The sequence below is a fragment of the Mycteria americana genome, chromosome 1 (genome assembly GCF_035582795.1).
Source record: "Mycteria americana isolate JAX WOST 10 ecotype Jacksonville Zoo and Gardens chromosome 1, USCA_MyAme_1.0, whole genome shotgun sequence".
NCBI lineage: Eukaryota > Metazoa > Chordata > Aves > Ciconiiformes > Ciconiidae > Mycteria > Mycteria americana.
In genome coordinates this window covers 64,100,274-64,118,802 of record NC_134365.1, presented here as the reverse complement: position 1 = coordinate 64,118,802, position 18,529 = coordinate 64,100,274, and the positions used below count along the sequence as shown (strand labels likewise).

At 41.1% G+C, this 18,529-nt stretch overlaps 1 protein-coding gene across 5 annotated transcripts in view; it reads right to left on the bottom strand.

Moving 5' to 3' along the window:
• KIAA1549 (KIAA1549 ortholog) overlaps window positions 1–18,529 on the bottom strand; it is a 153,022-nt gene that overhangs the window by 76,341 nt on the left and 58,152 nt on the right. For all 5 annotated transcript variants that reach the window (XM_075503125.1, XM_075503143.1, XM_075503134.1 and 2 more), the window contains exon 2: window positions 1,440–4,181. In XM_075503125.1, coding sequence (XP_075359240.1) covers window positions 1,440–4,181 — 2,742 coding nt within the window. The remainder of the gene's footprint in view (window positions 1–1,439; window positions 4,182–18,529) is intronic.

The window sequence follows — 18,529 nt, the reverse complement described above, 5'->3', positions numbered from 1 at the left end:
AAAGCTGCATTTTCAGTTGTGTAATGCATGAGAAAGCACGCAATGACATCAACTGCATCAAACGGATTAAGACGATGGACAAGGAAACAGGTAAAGGTATGACTGTATCCTAAAAAGTGACTGTACATACAGTTTAAGGAACTCCAGGTTTACTTTCTCTCTCTTGGCTTGTTTTTCCATATCTAATGTCTTTAGCATTCTAGTAAAAGAATGTTCTTTTAAAGAGCCACTGAGGCATTCAAATTGGATCTGAAAGTCGCAGCACATTCCGTCTGACCTGTGCACAACGAGCCTGCTGTCATAACACAGTTAAAGTTTTGTAGGCAATGCATGGAATGCAGATGAGGTCAGAAAAAAGCCACAGAAAATATGCATCTACTTTTCTCTTAAATAAAAAGTAAACAAACTTGACATTGATTACTGAAAGGGATATCCACCGAGTAAGAAACTGCTTTAAAACCCCCACATCCCTATGGATGTCATGTCTGTTACAGTCACACTTCAGACTGTGACTATGGTCAAGGAAACAACTGAAAACTGTCGTGTTGTCATCCTGCATTTACTTTCCATCAGTAACTTGCCTACAAAACTACTCAAATTACAGTTTAAAAAAAAGCTTCCTCATCACCAGCATAGCCAGCTCACCTTCATATCTGGAGGATGAGATTATGCTCACTCTGCTTTACATATTACACGTAAATCTTAAGGGCAAAATGTGTTGCTTACCACAGAACATGCAGCACTTCTGCAGCTGCCCTGGATTAGTTCGCTGGTATTGTTTTGTTAACAAGCTAGGAAGAGGTAGGAAAACACCAAAAAAGCAAACACAGATGCTGAGACAATTAATTTTGAAACACACTAACGTCACTTTTTCTGGTTACAAACACACCAAATCCAATTGAAGTCAGTATGGGAGGAGGGAAAACATAAACACAAGCTAGTACGGTAAAATTATAAAAATGGTAACGAAACCCAAACAGTTTTTAAACCAACTCTCCTCTTTCATATTACATTACCTCACATGCAGGCTTTTTTACAAACAGCAGCAACAACTGAAAGGAGAAACTTACTCAGTCAGAACATTTAATAGTTTGGCAGAACAGTACCATGACAGTAACGTTCATTTACAACCCATGAAATGATAAAGCAACCTCTAATTCAGTATACTTGTATATACGCATCAGCAATTTTAGAAGACAATTTCATTCTCTGTGCAGTGTAATGTCTATGTAACTCACTATCACAACGGACTTTGTTCAAGTGAATTCCATTATTTTCAAGAGTAAATTATAAATCAATACTTTACAGCCGTTTGTCTAAATTTACACCACATTTCTTTGAAAGGTTTACGTAGCTAATTCAACACCTGCAATTTAGCTAGGGGCTCACATTACAGTGGCTTCCGAAAAAACAAAATAAAAATGTTAGGAATATCTTACCCGCAGTGACTAAGTAAGCATCGGGAACCGTGATGTCGCAGACGTAGGGTTGCCTGGTAGTGGTCACGGCAGAGGTTACGACCCCAGGTTCAGATGGAGTAGTGGTGGCCAGAGGGGTGGAGGAGAACGTCCCCAGGCTGCCTGCAGCAGTCGTGCTGCGGCTGCCCGTGGCACTGGTGGCAGTGGTCGTGGGGACAGCGGTGGGAGCAGCCGATGCATCAGTACCAGCAGTTACACTGCTTCCTGCTGGGACTTCATATCCAGTGGAAGGGCTAGAAGTCAGAGGAAATTGCGTGGGAGCCAACGACGTGGTCACAGACAGAGATGCTGTAGGAAAGGGCATCACGCTGCTGGTGTCGGCACGTGACGTCAGGTTGTCAGGGTCTGTGGGAGGAAGGGCTGTGTGGGCACTGCCCTCGCTGAGAGATGTTAAAAGCAGCGTGGGGTTAACTGTAGCACCAATATCCTCATCAGAAGCCAGCACAGTTGAGAGCAGAGATGAAGACACATTTAAGACAGGAGTTGCCGGAAAAGTAGTAAACAAAGAGATCAGATTTGTTTCATTGAGCAAGATGCTGCTGGTAACAGACTGGGTGTCAGAAGCAGGCAGCACCAGGGCAGGAACCACGGAGTGAGAGGCGGAGAGTGAAGGCTCCAACTGAGAGGTAGCTCCTGTAACAGCTGAGGTAAACACAACTTCAGAGCCCGCTGGCAATACTGAGGGTGCTTCCAGAAACACAGACGACTCGGAGTGAAAATCTGATGACAGCATTATTTCAGGAACATGTGCACCTGGAACAGAGGATGCATTTGAATAAAAGTATGATGTTTGGCCAAGGGGGAACTGAGAAACCTCGGTGTCAGTGGCAGAGCTGACAGTGCTAGCTAACTCCCAGCTGGAAACATCCTCAGAAAGTACTGATGTCCCAGTCAACAAGGTCTGAGGTAAAAGTGTTGATAAATCACTTCGCACGACAGAGTAAGAATTTAGCATGGCCGATGATAAAGACAAGTAGCTAGGTTCAATAAGAAATGGTGTCGATAAAAGACTGGATGGAAAATCTGAAATATTTAAAGATGGTTCTTCCCTTGTAGATGTCTTGTCAAGCAAGACCACAGATTCTGATGGCATTAATTCTGGTGACTCCAGCACAGTCGTATGACTAACTGCAAACGATGCCACCGGCTCACCTGGGATGAAGACAGAGTCAAAGAGAACGGTGGTGGCATCAGGAAGTTCTACACGAGTGCTTGGTGTCAATGAAACTGTTTCCACAAGAGGAAGGGAAAACTGGGCAACAGAGATGTTCAGTGATGTTCCTCCAGGGAGCTGATTGTAAGAAGGAGAAATTGTTACAGGTGTTCTGTTGTTAAGGGCAGTGTCCATAGTGCTTAATAAAAACATGCTTGAATCGGGCATTTCCGAGAACCTTGAAGAAAATGAAACAACTGGTCTTGATGGAAAAGAAGTATCAAAAATCTCAGGTGTAGGCTCCTCTAATTCATACCCGTCAGTAATTATAGTTGTAAATGGAGTTATGCCTTGTAATTCAGAGGCTTTGATGGACAAAGTTTCAACATAATCGCCTGAGCCCACATCATGTTCCGGGGAAAAGCCTGGTTCTGTCAGAAGTGAAACTGAGTCACAATACAGACAAGAACTGTATGATCTCGTGAAAGGCACTGGACTCATGAGCTCACTGACAAGCTCTGATTGACTTGGTATTTCTGAACCGGCAGGCAAATTTGGTGTTGTACTGGAGAATTCATGTGTAAACAGGCTGGCATTAAGAACCGTATTAGAGTCTGTGGAAATGGCAGCTGAGTGAAGCGGGAAAGACGCAACTGGAAGACTAATAGGAAATAAAACAGGCTCAGCACTGGCTGCTGAAGCTGGCATGGCCCAGGGAATGCTTGGAGCGGGGTAGGTCCTTAGACTGAGAGTTCCTGCTGCCCTGCTACTTGCATAGGCATAAATCTCACCATACAGGTCTGCACTCTGTGCTGTGGCATCTGGGGTCACACGGCTATCTTCATCCAGCAGCTTGAGATGAAGAGGCGACCCTTCTGAAGCAGCCCCAAAAGGCAGAGCTCTTAAACTTCCATTCATATTTTCCCGCACTGCAACTCCCACCTCTGAAGGAATGGAAGTGAAATAAATAGCTGTATTTGGAGGGTACAACGGCAAGTCTCTGCTTGCAGTTAGCATTTCACTATCTGGTACAAAAGACTTCAACTCTGTAAGAGTGTTACTGCGTTCAGGGACAGCGCTCAACGGAGTCTTTTGCTGTGCTGTTTTTGAGATATCATATGGTGAAAAAGGGACAGATAATGAAGGTGTGAGCAACACAGTTTCTAACATTTCTCCTGGTGGCTCTACTGTATTAACCGAGTGATGATCTGTTAAAACTGCAAAAGACTTCAGTGGAGGAGTCCACTGTGCCTTTGGAAACGAGCTAATAAATTCATCGTCACTTAAGAATGCCTCATTGCTTGTTATGGGGACACCTACCAACGGCGTACTTCTCCCTTCTGAAATCCTGGCCGTTTCTTCTTGGTTAAATAAAGTTACATCAAAGGGAGTGGTAACTGTTGATAATACCGTTTGAAGGAAATTACTTTCTTGGGACTCCAAAGTACTTTTTGCTAAGGCCATTTGTGTCCTGCTGCCTGATATGCTTTGGTGCACCTTTGAGTCCATTGAGAAAAAGGAAAAATTTTGCTGCTCCAAGGATCTCTCATCTAAATAAAGAGGGAGAGAGAAAAACAAAAACCAAAAACCACCAGATTAGCACAAGTAGTAAGATTGCAATGAGCAAACCTCACACACAGTAGTTCTGGAGACAACTGCCCAGAATTCAAGGGCTGAGACAAAAACTCTCAGTCTATGAAAAACCCCCATGAGCGAGTCAGCACAAATATTAAGATTCCCTTTGAAACTCCATTCCCTGGAAACGAGCAGGACAACACGAGCTCCTCTCACTCTGCACCTACTCGCCTCTCTACCGCAGCACTCCAGCGAGCCCCACAGAAGGACAGAAAGTGGCTCCCTCTTACCTACGCAAGGCTACAGTGCATGGCAGCTAATGGTCTCACAAAGTACACAAACCAAAAAGGGTAACAAGGAACAAGGCAGGGAAAAATTTTGCTTAACTTTAGGTCTTCTGCTTTCCTTGAGTATCGCTTCATTTCCTCTGGTTTTATTATTTCTTAATATTAGGCTCATTAGCAGATCTGTTCTGTTTCAAGGACCAGATTCTCCCTCCCACATCAGGAACGAGCGACACGAGAGATGAAGAGGGGTTCCCTTTACGTAAGGCAAATGTGGACCCGATATCAGCTACAAGGATTTGCTAAGTAACATGTCCAGTACTTATGCTTACATTGTCAGCATTCATTTAACTTCTGGTCTTTTAGCAGTCGGTGACAAATTGCTTCATTACATGATTTATTCTTTATTCACAACCTGCTGCAGGAGTACTCTGTTTATGGGCCACCCGTAATAAAACTTTCACTACTCCAGTTTGCAGAATTCAATTAGTAATAGCCAGGTTCAAACATGAATGAGAAGAAGCTAAGAATTCACCAGATATTTTAACAAAATAATTGCAAAAATCATATATGAATATCATTTGCATAACTTGACTATAATCCCTCCTCTCTCACAAAAACGTTCTTGGGTTGCACAGAAGATCTGTATATAAGCTTTTCCAACCATGGATGCATTTTTCAGAGAAAAGGTTGATTATTGCTTGAGTACTTTTTTGAAATGTCAAGACTGGATTAGTAGCCTTCAGAGCTGAATATTAAAGGAAATCACAGAAAATTGCTGCAGGGTATTTTTCAAGGTTACACACAAAGGCTTCATCCTTAAATTATCTATCCCTGATCATCCTGTTTTCATATGGGAGTGTCCACCCAGTGCTGCTGGAACCTACTGACAACGCACTTAAAAAGGCTGGGGGGAGCGGGGGGGGGGGGGGGGGGGGAACTCAGTTAAACCACCAGGGATCAGTTTAAAACAAAAAGAGCATGCACAGTATAAAGTGCCGGATGGCGATACAGTGCACTGCTCAACTGTAATTACATTTGTAACCCTTTAGAGGATGCCTTGAACTCAGTAACCCATGGCAGATCTTGCAGGAGTAGTCCACCTATCTGTTAAGCACTGTTGTCAGTCTAACAACACTTTCCAAAGGTGATAAACTGCTGTACTCATCCCGTCCTCCCTGGTCTGTTTGCTAAATTCCTTGACACAACTTTTCAAGCGCTGACATACCAGCTTGATAAATTTTGAAGCTACTGATCAGAAAAGCACCATGACAAGAATTAACGCACAGAGCTAATACCACTGTACCACTAATCACACCAAATCAAATACAAGTGCTGTGACTAGATACTTTATTTTACAGATCCCATGCACAATGTTTTGCAGCATAGCAGATACTATTCTCTCAAGTAGTCCCAATCCATTTTTTCCTCCTGAAACTCATTGTAGGCATTGCCAGCTTTATGATGCTTAGTTGTGGTGTGATGATAAAATATACCGCCTTACAATGCTTTCAGGGGAAAAAAAGAAAAGAAGAGACAGGTACACTCTTGTAAAAGCTATGTAAGACAAATACACAAGTCCATCCTTGACTTCTTGATGGAGGTCAGCTGTCTGAGCACGGCACAGTGCAGCACAGTGCAGCCACCATGGAATAACAGCTTTCACAAGCAGTTAACGTGGGTAAGAGACAAAGCAGTTTCTACCAAGCACGGAACCAAAACACGGACCCTGAGCCAGCTCCATTTGCTGACCAAAAGCTGTTCAATGTTTTCTCCTCGCTAAAAGTCTCCCTAGCCTCGCTCCTTCCTTTGACTTAGCCTTCCTGCCTTTAATTTTCTCTTTGAGACATTTTGGGTAAGCAGGGAGTTACTAAAGGAAAAGACTTCCAAGGCTATGAAACAAACACTGCCAAAATGAATCACTTCTCTCCCTATAGGTATCCCAATTCCTTTCAGCCAGCCCTATAAAATCCTGCCCACCCTGGTCACACTTTGGACACCTAGCGCTTGCTTCGAGTGAATTCCAAATTGCAGGCAAACGGGCTAACAGATAAAGTTCTCCTTGTTCATCATGGCTTCATGTAAATGCAGCAGTAACGCAAGACAGCTCTGTTAGCTTCAACACAGTAAGCGTGGTAAACGTGGAATTGCTACACATGACAGGTAATATGACCGGCAAAGGTGAATACATACTAACTAGTAACTGCACTTTTGATCACATATCTCCACAAATCTTTGACCCAAAGCTAGAGGTGATTCCACAAACAAAAGTTTCATTGCCTATACATGCCTATGCTATGAATCATCTTCTTCCTTCACTCACAGAGAGCTCCCTTTATCTTTGTTCAATTTGATAGGGGAGCTGTCACAAGGCAAGATCCTGCTGGAAGTGACTACACATCACAGAAAGATGTTCTGAAGAGTTACGTGCACCACCATAAGCTGTCCAATAGACATGCATAAGAGGCAAGGGCAATCTTGGCTTTAAATTCATTCTGACTTTAGAATTCGTTTTTTCTTGACAGTCTGCTAATATTTTTTCCTTGAAAGACATAAAGTAATAGTAAATAACAATTTTATCATACACCTGTGCCTCTTAATGTAAAGAATCTTGCCACTGATGCCAGGAAGGAAAGAACACAACTTCTGAAAAAGATGTTTCTTTTTTTTAAGGAAAACACACCATGTCTTGAAAAAGTTACAAGCTCTAAGACAAGGTAAGATCATTGAGGTAAGCGGAGTGGGAAAAATTCACTTCTGCAATAGGATTTTGAAACAACAACTCACCGGCAAGTTCACAAGCCAATGTTCCACACTATTTGCTTTGCTTAGCATTTTAGAAGCAGGGAGCATTAGTGATATAACATTAATAATACAAATTATTGTTTTCTGTCATCTCCAGAAGAACAGCGTATTACTTGAATACTGCTTGTCAGAACTGTGCGTGCCTCTCACGGAGAGCAGATGGGACACATGGCAGATGTGCCCGGGAGCAGCCAGACAGCCCACAAAGAGGAAGGAAAAGCAAAGGAAAAAGGGAAGGAGGTGAAGGCACACCATGGCACGACAGTCACGCCCTCGTCGGCGCAGAGCAGCCGATCCGGCTATACTGTGGCACAAAGAAAGCAGACAGATCGCACATGTTCTGGTGTATCTCAATGCCACGACTGCACAAAGCTGTTGATGAATATCAATGCTGACCTGTTTGTTTGCACAGCTGTTGTTGTTGGGTGACAGTTTCGCTGTCCAGCAACTGTACTGCCATTGAGCTAGGCAACGGTGACAGGATGACAATCAGACAAGCCAAACTCTGCCAAGCTGATAACATTATGAAGAAGAATAGATAGCTTAGGAAGCGAAGCTGTGATCCCAAGCTACAGCAAAGGGGAGGAAAGGAGAGCACTTGTGGCAGGGGCCACAGGAGGCACAGATGGCACCAGTACAATGCCTCAGCTCAGACGGCGTCGTCGGACATGGGAGGAGTGACAGCATAGGAAATGTGCTGATGAGCTTGGGGTGATGAACTCTCTGCTGCCTCTGCTGCCCCCCAAAACCGGTAAGAGCCTGAATGAAATTCACAAGTAATGAAACCTGTCACTGAACACAACGACCCCTTCAGCTGCCAAATCTGTATTTACAGAAGCACAGCCGTGCACCGTTAATGCTGGCGCAGACTTGTGTGAATTCGGGAAGGGCCGTAACACCAGCACAGCACTTTCCCATGACTACAGCAAAGGACTGCTGCAGTCTATAGACTTCTTTGGTGACAAAAATATACCGTGTCGGCTTGCCAGAAAACTATACGTGTTCATAACCCAGGAACAAGACTAGTCATTTTTCCAGAAAGCAATTAGAGGGATGTAGTTTTCATCCTTCCTGTAGTGGCAGTGCTGAAAAGTAATGTCTGGTCTATAGTCTGTAATAAAGTAAAAAAGGACAGTTTTCCAAATATATATTTGTAATAATATATGCATATATTCATATGCTTTCATATTTTCATATTTCATTTATTTGTAATAAATATACTTTCATATATTTTTAAATGCAGGATCCAAAACGTAATCTCACCTCTGCCGCTGAGCTCTCACGTGACTTCAAAAAAGTTGCATCACTTTTCTGCACTCTGCTATTAAAATGTGGCAATTGTACACTATCACAACTATCAACATCTACTAAAATGTAAGTAATTTCCTATATTATGAAGATGTTAAATTATAGATGATAAGTACAGGCATGGCAACAACAAATACAACAGAGAAGTCTTATTTTACTTAAAATTAAACCTTGAGAACAGAACTAGTAATTTTTGCTCTATTATTTTTGAGAAACTAAGTAACGACTAATAAAGTTTGCAAACATGAGAAAGTGCCAGCAGACTAGCAGCAAACCAGTTCAAAACACACATCATTTAAAAAAAAAATGACCTTCTGTGTATTAGCACAATGATCTACAAAATTAAATTTTAGTATGCTTATTTTTTAGGCAAGGAGAAAAATTGCTCTTTTATTGCTGCCCATTGTTTCAAACAGAAGCATTTTAGGTAGAGAGGCAACTGATGTTCCAAATGTTATGGAACATTTTAGGTAGAGAGGCAACATACGTTCCAAATGTTATGGGAAAATTCCTATTAACTAACTAGATAACAACAGTTCCCAAATTATTAAAATTAAAGCTATGAACTCACTAGGAATATTCACCACTTAAATGGCTCCCTGACTATGGGGTAGGTAGCACATCACATTTAAGGGAAGCTTTTAACAACTTTTTTATTTAACTTTTTCTTTGAGAAACAGAAAGTAAGAAATTGAAATAACTGAACGTAGCGTAGGATGAGACCACCCACAGGTAATGATAGATGCAAATGTATCTGAAAAAAATCATAACTCTTCCTCATACGGCCTAACACTTAGTAACTTTCTAATTTATTTAACAGCATTTAGTTCAGCTTCCGTCAAAAAGAGCTTGTATGCATTAGGTCATCGCAAAAAAATTACACAGTTCTCTTGTGTAAGCTTCTAACTAAATTTCTTAGGTGTCTGGCTTGTAGGAAAAATACCAGTCACAGAAGCATGTGCAGCTAACAAGCTGTCTGCTTTCTTCTCTGGGAGGCATTAAGCATGGATTGAACAGTGACAGTAATCACCCCCGGCACACAAAAGCCAGGGAGAGGAGGGGATGGGAGCCTGCACCATTCCTCCCTTCCCGAGCTCCAGCTCTCAGCCCCTCTGTGGGGCTCTGGGCAGCTTTTGGAAGGTTCTGGTCCCCTGAGCACATGCTGCACCCGTGCCCAGTGCTCCCTCAGGGCAGTGCACACTTAGGCTGTGCAAGGGACACAAATCATCTGGAGTCCTAACAGCTGCTTCACAAAGACGTTCATTTTCTTATTGTAAAGATCAAAAATACCATTTACCACACGCACTTCTGAATTTTAACTAGTTAAGCTGCTTGTACCACCTGAAAGGCTAAAAGAGAGAGAAAGTAAAGAAATAAAAAATGTATGTTAAGTCTTGGCACTCTTTCGCACTGCAGTTGAAGATAGACTTTCATAACAAATAGAAAAAGTTGTACTAAGAGAAAAAGAATAGGTTAATAGGAAGCACGCAAAGTGAGTGCCTATATACTCGCACGCTCACTTTTGCACACTTCAGGTTTCAATCCAGAGCCAAGAAAGAAGAGGAACATCTTGAAGTCATTCTTCATCCACATGCAAACAGATGTGGCTCAGCTGCTGCCCAGGTGCCAGTATAAAAGAAACTCCCCCTCCTGCATGGCGAATGAGCACAAGCTTCCATCTCTGCATAAGGAGAAAAGATGCACCAAAGCACAAAGAGAAGGGGCAAAGATAACCCTTGCTTGCTGGCCAGCAGACTTGAAGAAGACTTTGTAAAGAAAGAGGTTTAGTAGAAGGCAGTCTAACTGCATTTCATACCTGAGTCAAAAAAATACATCATGACACTCCTCATCAAGTATTGCATTTGAAAACCAATACCAATGAACCTATAATACCAGACACTAGCATTTACATTTTCTTCCTTATCCAATGTTAAAAAAAAACCTCAAAACTTCCTTTAGGACACTTTTGCTGGTAACCATCATGTTAAAGCTGTAGGCAGTCTGGGATCCTAACTTCCACTGCATGGCCAATGGAACACCTCATCAGAAAACTTGCAATCCATATTCTGATCCAGGAATCTTCCTAATATATCCACTGCTGAGGCAGAACAGGACCCTGTAGTAGTTTACAGTAAATGGTAAATTAAAAGAAAAAAACCACAGCTTCCCTTTATTTAATACCACTGTAACACATTCTGTCTTGCACTAAAGAGAGGAAAAACGTTGCAACCCAAGTGAACCTTTTTCTAACACAAAAGATTACAGCACACCACCAGATCAGGCAGTAAGGGCAGGAGAGCATACAGACAGGGAGAGAGAGAACAACCCCACTACCCACTCCATAAACACAAGCACACCATGAGATCCACCTCCCAAACAGTATTACTACCTTTGAAAAACCACAACTTTGCTAACAAGTGGGCTGAGAACAAACCCATGCACAGAACAGTTTGTCATGCCTACGCAACACCTGCAAAACCAAACGATACAGAAATCCTCACTCATGGAACTGCATAAAGCTCTTATAGCATCAAGATGCCTCAAGCTGACAGTCCCTCTCTAGAACTTCTCTGAACAGATACCCGAATGCAGAGGTGAGAAAGCAAATTAGCCATGACAACTGACACCATTTTGAACATCTTGGGGGAAGAAAGGTAGATGTTTCCCATACAGAAGCCTCCTATGGCCACTACACGTTCCTACAGACCATCACCCACAGTTGAGGAAAGCAACAGCTTCGTGCAGAGCTCAGTGCTCTAACGTGACCAGCTGGCTGGCCATGCATGCACACGCACAGAAAACTGCAAGTCAATGCATAGTTCAAAGCGTAGCTTTTGCTGGCAGCATTCACACTTTTTTGGCATTTAGTTGTACGTGACATCATCATGTGGGAAGCCATATTTTAGAGATAAAGTACACACAAACTTGAATTGGCTTTACAAATGTTAATTTAAGAAAAACTCTCATCAGATTTGCTCATCATGATAACCAGGTCACATTTTTAAAAAGAAAACATTTTCTTCCCATTCTTTTTTTTTTTTTTAATTGCTCTCTGCAGAACAACTTGAGTTTTAGTCTCTAAAGAGCCAGTGTCAGTTTTCATCCAACCAAATGACTACTCAGAAGCTTTCTGTTTATGCTCAACGCTGCAGCGCCCTCCAAAATGCAGATCCTGGAAGCTTCTGAAAAGACCAATTAAATTTATATTAGCCTCTCTTTTGTGCAAATAACATATCAGTGAGTAGTATTTTGCACCCAACGCATACCAATACTTTCAGCAAAAAATACATCCTTAAAGCAAAATAATTTTTATTTCTTAAATTGCGTTATCACTACAAAATATCTAGAAACAATGAAATGACAGAGAGCCTGAAGACAAGAGTAACTGCCTAATTAAAACAGAGCCTACGCTGTACCCTAGTAACCCAGTTATCCACAGGGACTCTCTTCATTGACACGTATCCTTAACTGTGCTGACAAAGGAAAAATACCCTTGACTGAGCTTTAAGTTGGGTCAGGTCAGCAGGCTTGTTGCTCCAAAATTGTATTACTTCAAGGAATAAATGGAACTCCCGACTTGCAACACCTAAAAGCAGCTCCTTTGAGGAGTTAATTCGCAAGACTTTCGTTACGCAAAGCCTGATGAAAAATCTGAAAAGATGAGATTTTCAACTGGCATAGTACCATCACTCTGTTTTGAACTCACAAAACAACAATTTCATTGCTCCAGGGCCAGATCGTAACAATATGCCTGTACATGCTTAATTTTTCAAATAGCTGTATATGCATAAGCAAATAATACTGAAAAGCTCTTGCACAGTCGGATATGAAGGCATTTAGTGGTACTCGCAGCATGTATCACTCGGCAAATCAAGTCACATGAGAGAGAATCTGTCAATGCGTTTTCACGGAAAAAGGACATTTCACAGAAAAGCTGGGAAAGAGAGCAGAACAGTCCCAGCTACCCCAGCCTTTGGGGCTGAAACTAAGTGCTCACCAAGAGCTGAAAACATGAAAACAAAAGGGACATACAAAGAGATGGAGCAGAAGTTCAAGTAGTACTCACTTTAAGTCGAGGTTTGAAATAAGTTATCTAAAGTTTTTCTTTACAATGTGCAAGTGTTACTGGCCTTGACCTCACTTGGAAAAAAGAGAAATCTCCTAAAAAAACCCCCTGTAATAAATAGAGAGAGTAACTATGTAATACCAAAAATCAAACCTCTGCTATAATTTATACCCATAGAACTTCCAGAACACAATTCCCTGGCAAAATTACTAGGGAAAAAGAAAGAAGGCAACACAAGTATTATTTCAAATAATAAAAAACAAACAACAACAAACAAACAACAACAAACAAATAATGAAACCAAACCAAAAAAAAAAACCCAACCACAAAACCCACACACACTTTTCTGCCCCTTCCCTATAGGCTGTCAGGCTTCGGCATCCACTACACAATATATGCAAAGTCAATGCAAATATCCTTACCAGACATTCTGGAACTGAACTAGTTTTAAGAATAATTATGATACCAAGTAGTATGTTTCCTTGTGCAAGTATCTCAAAGATTTAGCAATTAATTCTGGTCTTTTTATCTTTTTCTCCTTAACAACATCCTCAAAACCTGACAAGTAAAGAAATCACAGTTGCTAGCATCTTAAGAGAAATGAAATTTGCCCAAAGCCTTTTCTTCCGTGTCCTTAATGCAATACAGCAGGCCTAATCACTGCTCTCAGAGCACTCTACTGGAAACAGGTTATCCTGAGCTACTGCCATCTAAGCTTTCAGACCTGGGGCCAAGTTCACGACCAACACAAATGAGTTCAACTCTACCAGCTCCAGCAAAGTTACATGATCTTTTCCCAGTGCTGAAGCTGGTGCTGTGAGACCACAAGTTATCAGTCATAGAATAACACCCAAGATATTAAGGTGCGAGTCTTCTATTTCTTGATACTCTTAGTTGCTCAAGATGCATGTGGGACTCCAAACTTAAGAGAAAGAAGCTGTGGATACTAAGTCCCCAAGTCCTGGTAATCAGACCATCCTGTAATAAGAACTGCAGTTTCTGCATGGCCCTAGAAACTTCATAGCCTCAGTTAACAACAGAAACAAAAGAATGAGTAAATAACATGTTAACAAGAGTAGCAGAAATAAATCAGAAAAGGATCTGTTGTAGGAAACAATGAATACATAGATAATCCAGAAAAAGAACCTAAGGAGAGTATTCTTACTAGAAACATGTATAGGAGAACCAGAAAGGTAACAAAACAACTGTAAAGGACAGAGAAATATATGGGAGTGGAAAGCATTACATAGTCCTGCTTTATGGGGCAGTCTGCTCACAGCAGTTTTTACAGGAACAGTATCTCTTCAGGAACATCACAAAGTAAAACTTCCTAATTAACACATTAGGAAATACACTACAAAGCCAACAATAAAAAGGAGAGGCAAGGAATCTCCTCTTGTCAAAATGTAACACACAGGAGAGAAATGAGAAACAGAAAGAACTTGTTGGGAAACAGATCAGTTACTGCACCTTTCACAAGCAAGACTCCTAGCAGCGAGCAACTGAAACATGTTTCAGAACAACTGAGCATTAAAGAAACTGAACAGCCACAGCACAGCCATGCTAGCCTTGGAGAAGATGTTTTTGTTTTAACTGACATTTATTAGCCACATTAAAAAAAATATATTTTCCTTAAAGCAACAAGGAGAAAAGGAGGTGGGCAAGGCATCATGTACATGCAGATAACAGCAGCCAAACTCTGCCGTGTTCAGTAATAATCACTGCACGCCTGTCACCTTGCCTGCCATAAAGCATCCCGTTACAATTAGACTTTTCAAGATCCTGTAGTACAGCACCATGTTAGCTTGGCTGTGAACTGCTGCCAAAGCAAATGACAACACCGAAGAGATGGTCCTTCTAAGTCCTTACTAGGACCCTTCCTGGTCCTTAAGCTCCCTGGGTCATCCCTTCACTTCTCCATAGGCTCTACTGTGTAAGGTTGCATAAGGTTCCAACCTACCTCCATTACTGTTCAGTAAAGCTACAGGCACAAGAGTCGGTGAGGGATTATAAACTGCAGCACATACTGATTAAACACAGACCTATATGCATTACTCCATCTATCACAGATAGCACTGTTAAAGGTATTCTCCACTGAAAAAATCTGGGCCAGGATTAGAAGCTCCTCAGGTGAATCTCACATCTGGTTAAAACCATGCTGATTCCCATACACATTGAGGAAAGCAACTGGGAAACAGGGTGGAGATACATTCTGGCTGCAGAGTCTCCAAGCCAAAGACAGTTAAAAAAAAATAAATTGAAGAACAGTAAACATTGGTCTCATGAGAAGACTACAGGCTTCTCTTGAATTCAGACCTTGGTATTTGTTTCCAGATGATCTGATCTACATTTTAGGACAACCTAGAAGTTTAACTCAGTGAAGTGTTGAGGAGTTCCTTCCTTATGTGGGACGACTCAGCACAGTACACAGTATTTTTGGAAGCTGAAACAGACACCCCTTAGATTCTGAACTGAACTTAAAAGTGGGACTTTTTGTTCATGATGTTGCCAATAGCTTCAACCTACCTACTTAATATCATTGCATTGAACCTGGTGAAGCACTGAGTTCCTTTCATATGTGGTATGCCTCAGGACAGCACACTATGCTTGGAAGCTGAAACAGCTACCCATTGGATCCTAAACTGAATTTAGAAGTTGGGGGTTTGATGTCATGAATAGCTTTAACTTTCCTACTTGAAAAATATCACTGCATTGAAACTGGGTCTCCGCAGTGTGAATGGGGCTGCCAGTGTTCTCCACAAGGTACCACACATTTGAAGCATCTCCCTTCCCTTTCCAAAATATTCCAAGAGGAAGGAAGTAATTCAGTTATATCTGTAATGAGGGAAAAGGCAGAACTGTGCGTAAGCAAGAGTTCAGTTTTATTTGGAATCATGACACGAGTCCCAGGAATGAAAATACAAAGCAGAGGCAAGGCTGATGCACATTCTTATTTAAATACAAATAAATAGATACAATTTTCCAAAATAAAGAACAGACCCCTTTTTGATCAAGCACACACAACTATTCTCCTTCATTGCATGCTTAGTACAATTTAAAATAATTGTAGGCTGCTTCTGTTGATGTTTAAAAAAAAAAACAACACCAAACGGCTTATGCACATCACAATGTCTCCAAACAATAAAAATGAAATGAAAATTCGTGTTAATAACTACTTTCACTTTTATTCCAAATAATCTTAAAATAAACAATATCATTGGATAAAGAAGTAACACCAATATGGTAATTTCCATAGTCTAGCAGTTAAGAAATTTACTGCTCAGAAGAATTATATCTGCAGTGAAACAGGTTCAAAGGAAAAGGAAAAAATACACTAACCTTCTCTATTATCAGTTACTTGAGATGGAGTATTTACAATGTACATGAATGTTGTTTGAGATGTCCCTGGAAAATCCACTCCTGCCTAAAAGGAAATAGGCTGCTAGAGGACAGCACGTTAAGAGTATATCTGGTTATACCTAAAGAGCCGACCCCAGCTCCTCTATGTTGGGATTCTTCCCCTTTCGTAGATGGAGGAGCTGAATTAAAGAGCCTGGTTGACTGTTGATGCATTCTTCTCCTAATATCATAATCCCAGGAAATAATATCATTCACAGTAACTATATATCCACACCTTAGAAACCACAATAGAAGTATCAAGATGAGATACCCCAAACAAAAATTTTGTAAGCAACTACCTCAAGAACTGTTCAATTAAAAAAAAAAAATCCTCTCAAGAGGAAATACTTTCCTATGGAAAAAGAACAGCCCCCAGTAAAAGAGGATAAAGTCTTCTATATCAAGCTGATTTCATCTATTTAAGAGGCTGCATCATGCATATGGCTATTTTCTTCCTGTACAACAGCCTGGCCTTTCACAAGCAACACTGCTTAAGTGTCCATTATCAAAAATGGCCAGTGTTTCTGGATCAGGTCATGACACAGATACTTTGTACTACTTTGCCATTTATAGCCAAACTAGTTTTTTTTTTTTTGCTAAATTTTTATTTATGCTAAAGGAAAAGCAGGTCAGTCTTACACAAGTTACGAACTACAGTTTACTCTATTTCACTCCCTGTGGTTTCAAACCCCCCTCCAACAAAGTCACTTGGGAATGGACTTCTAGCTTAATTACCTCTAACTGTGATATTCCTACTATCCCACTAATACTCTCTTGCTATAAACTGACCTAATACGGAGACTGGCAGGAGTATAGTTACCATAGACCTAAGGCATCATTTCTCTACTTCCTGGATAGAAAAAAAGCACTTCAGGGAGGTTTTTTTCCCCCCAAATAAGTATGAGGAATCATTCTGGAAACACAGGGAAATTTCTATTTTAAGTAGACCAGATGAGGCTTAAACAGGTCTAAAAAAGAGATTATTTTGGAGTACATGAGCTTTGCTTTTAACCTTACACAGGTATTCACACATCTGTAAAGTGCTGTTATCCTAACCTGGGAAAGTTTGCACACAGAGCCCAGAAAATAACTGCCTACACAGAGAATTTGGTCCATTAACTAATACTGGTCTCATTCAGGAAAGATCGTGGTACAGAGAGAACCTGGTAATTAAAATGAAAAGAGAAAACACACTGGGAGTATGATAGTTTGAGCTTTGCTCTCAAGTGCACTAAATTTAAACACTCCCATTTGCAATGATCAGCCTTATTCAACTTTTGGAGTAAGCTTTTTCTTTCCTGCGCAGACTTTTTCCTGCAGGGCCAACAGCATACGGCACCCAGCACAGTGGTACAACTGAGCTTAGGCCCTTCAGTGCAGTCCTGTGCAAAGCACCTTGAGTGCTGTAGGAAACGGAGTGCTCCTCGCCCAGCTGACTGCATGGGTTCTGCAGGAAGGCATACAAACACAAGTCAGTTGTCTCATGCTGTGAGATTAAAAAAGGAAATAAAAGAGCTTTACGTGTGACTTTGTGTCTGGTTTTGCATGCTGTACTTAAAGAAAAATATGGCCTAATTAGAAAGAATCCAAACAAGAGTACAAGAATGGACACAGGTTCTCTAATGAGGAAACAACTGAGATAAAGTTGGGATTAAACATCCTAAAGGAAAAGTGATTACAGGGGGAAGGGAAGGTACATAATAAAGTGTGCCAATTGCTTTTAAGCACATGTGAAGTTATAGCAAAGAGGAAAAATCTCTTTGCCACATCTATACTGGACAGCTCAGCAGGCCTAATAGCCATTAGGATGAGTTTTCCAAAGGTTGATGTTGCTCTATATTAGAAAGGATGGCTCCAGATGGTCCAGGAGTCTCCATCACTGGACGTCTTTACGAACAGTTTAAACAACCACATCAGGAATGATAATTACAGCTGATTCTTTCTTTGAGGGTTTGAGACTTCTTTCAGACTTATTTCCTCTGATCCAGGCTGTTCAGATGCACTGTAAAGGGAAATCAATGTCATGTGTTTAAAAAAGAAAAGTTGCAGGGCTAAACCTTCTGTGCAGTTTCTCATATACAGCAAAGCTGTTTTTGAAGAAAATAAACCAATAAGCTGTGTTTATGAATATCCAAACTTTCCTGCTGCTTGAGAAAGGAATTTCTCCAGGATCTGTTAAATTAAAAATATTAGCTTATATATAGTGAATTGTCACCGTAAAAATGGGGTTGCCAAGGGATAGGTCAACTAACACACTTAAAGGTATGCTGAGCATGGATTGTAATTGGTGATTATACGGAATTTCCTAATCCTAACTAGCAATTAGTTGCCAATGGGTAGTAAGCAAAGTGCATACTACTCTCTTTAAGAGCAACAGAACAACATGTTCTATATTCAGCTGGATAAAAGAATATACAAACAACTTCACGCCAGCGAGGACCCGGCAGTAAAAGGGACCAGC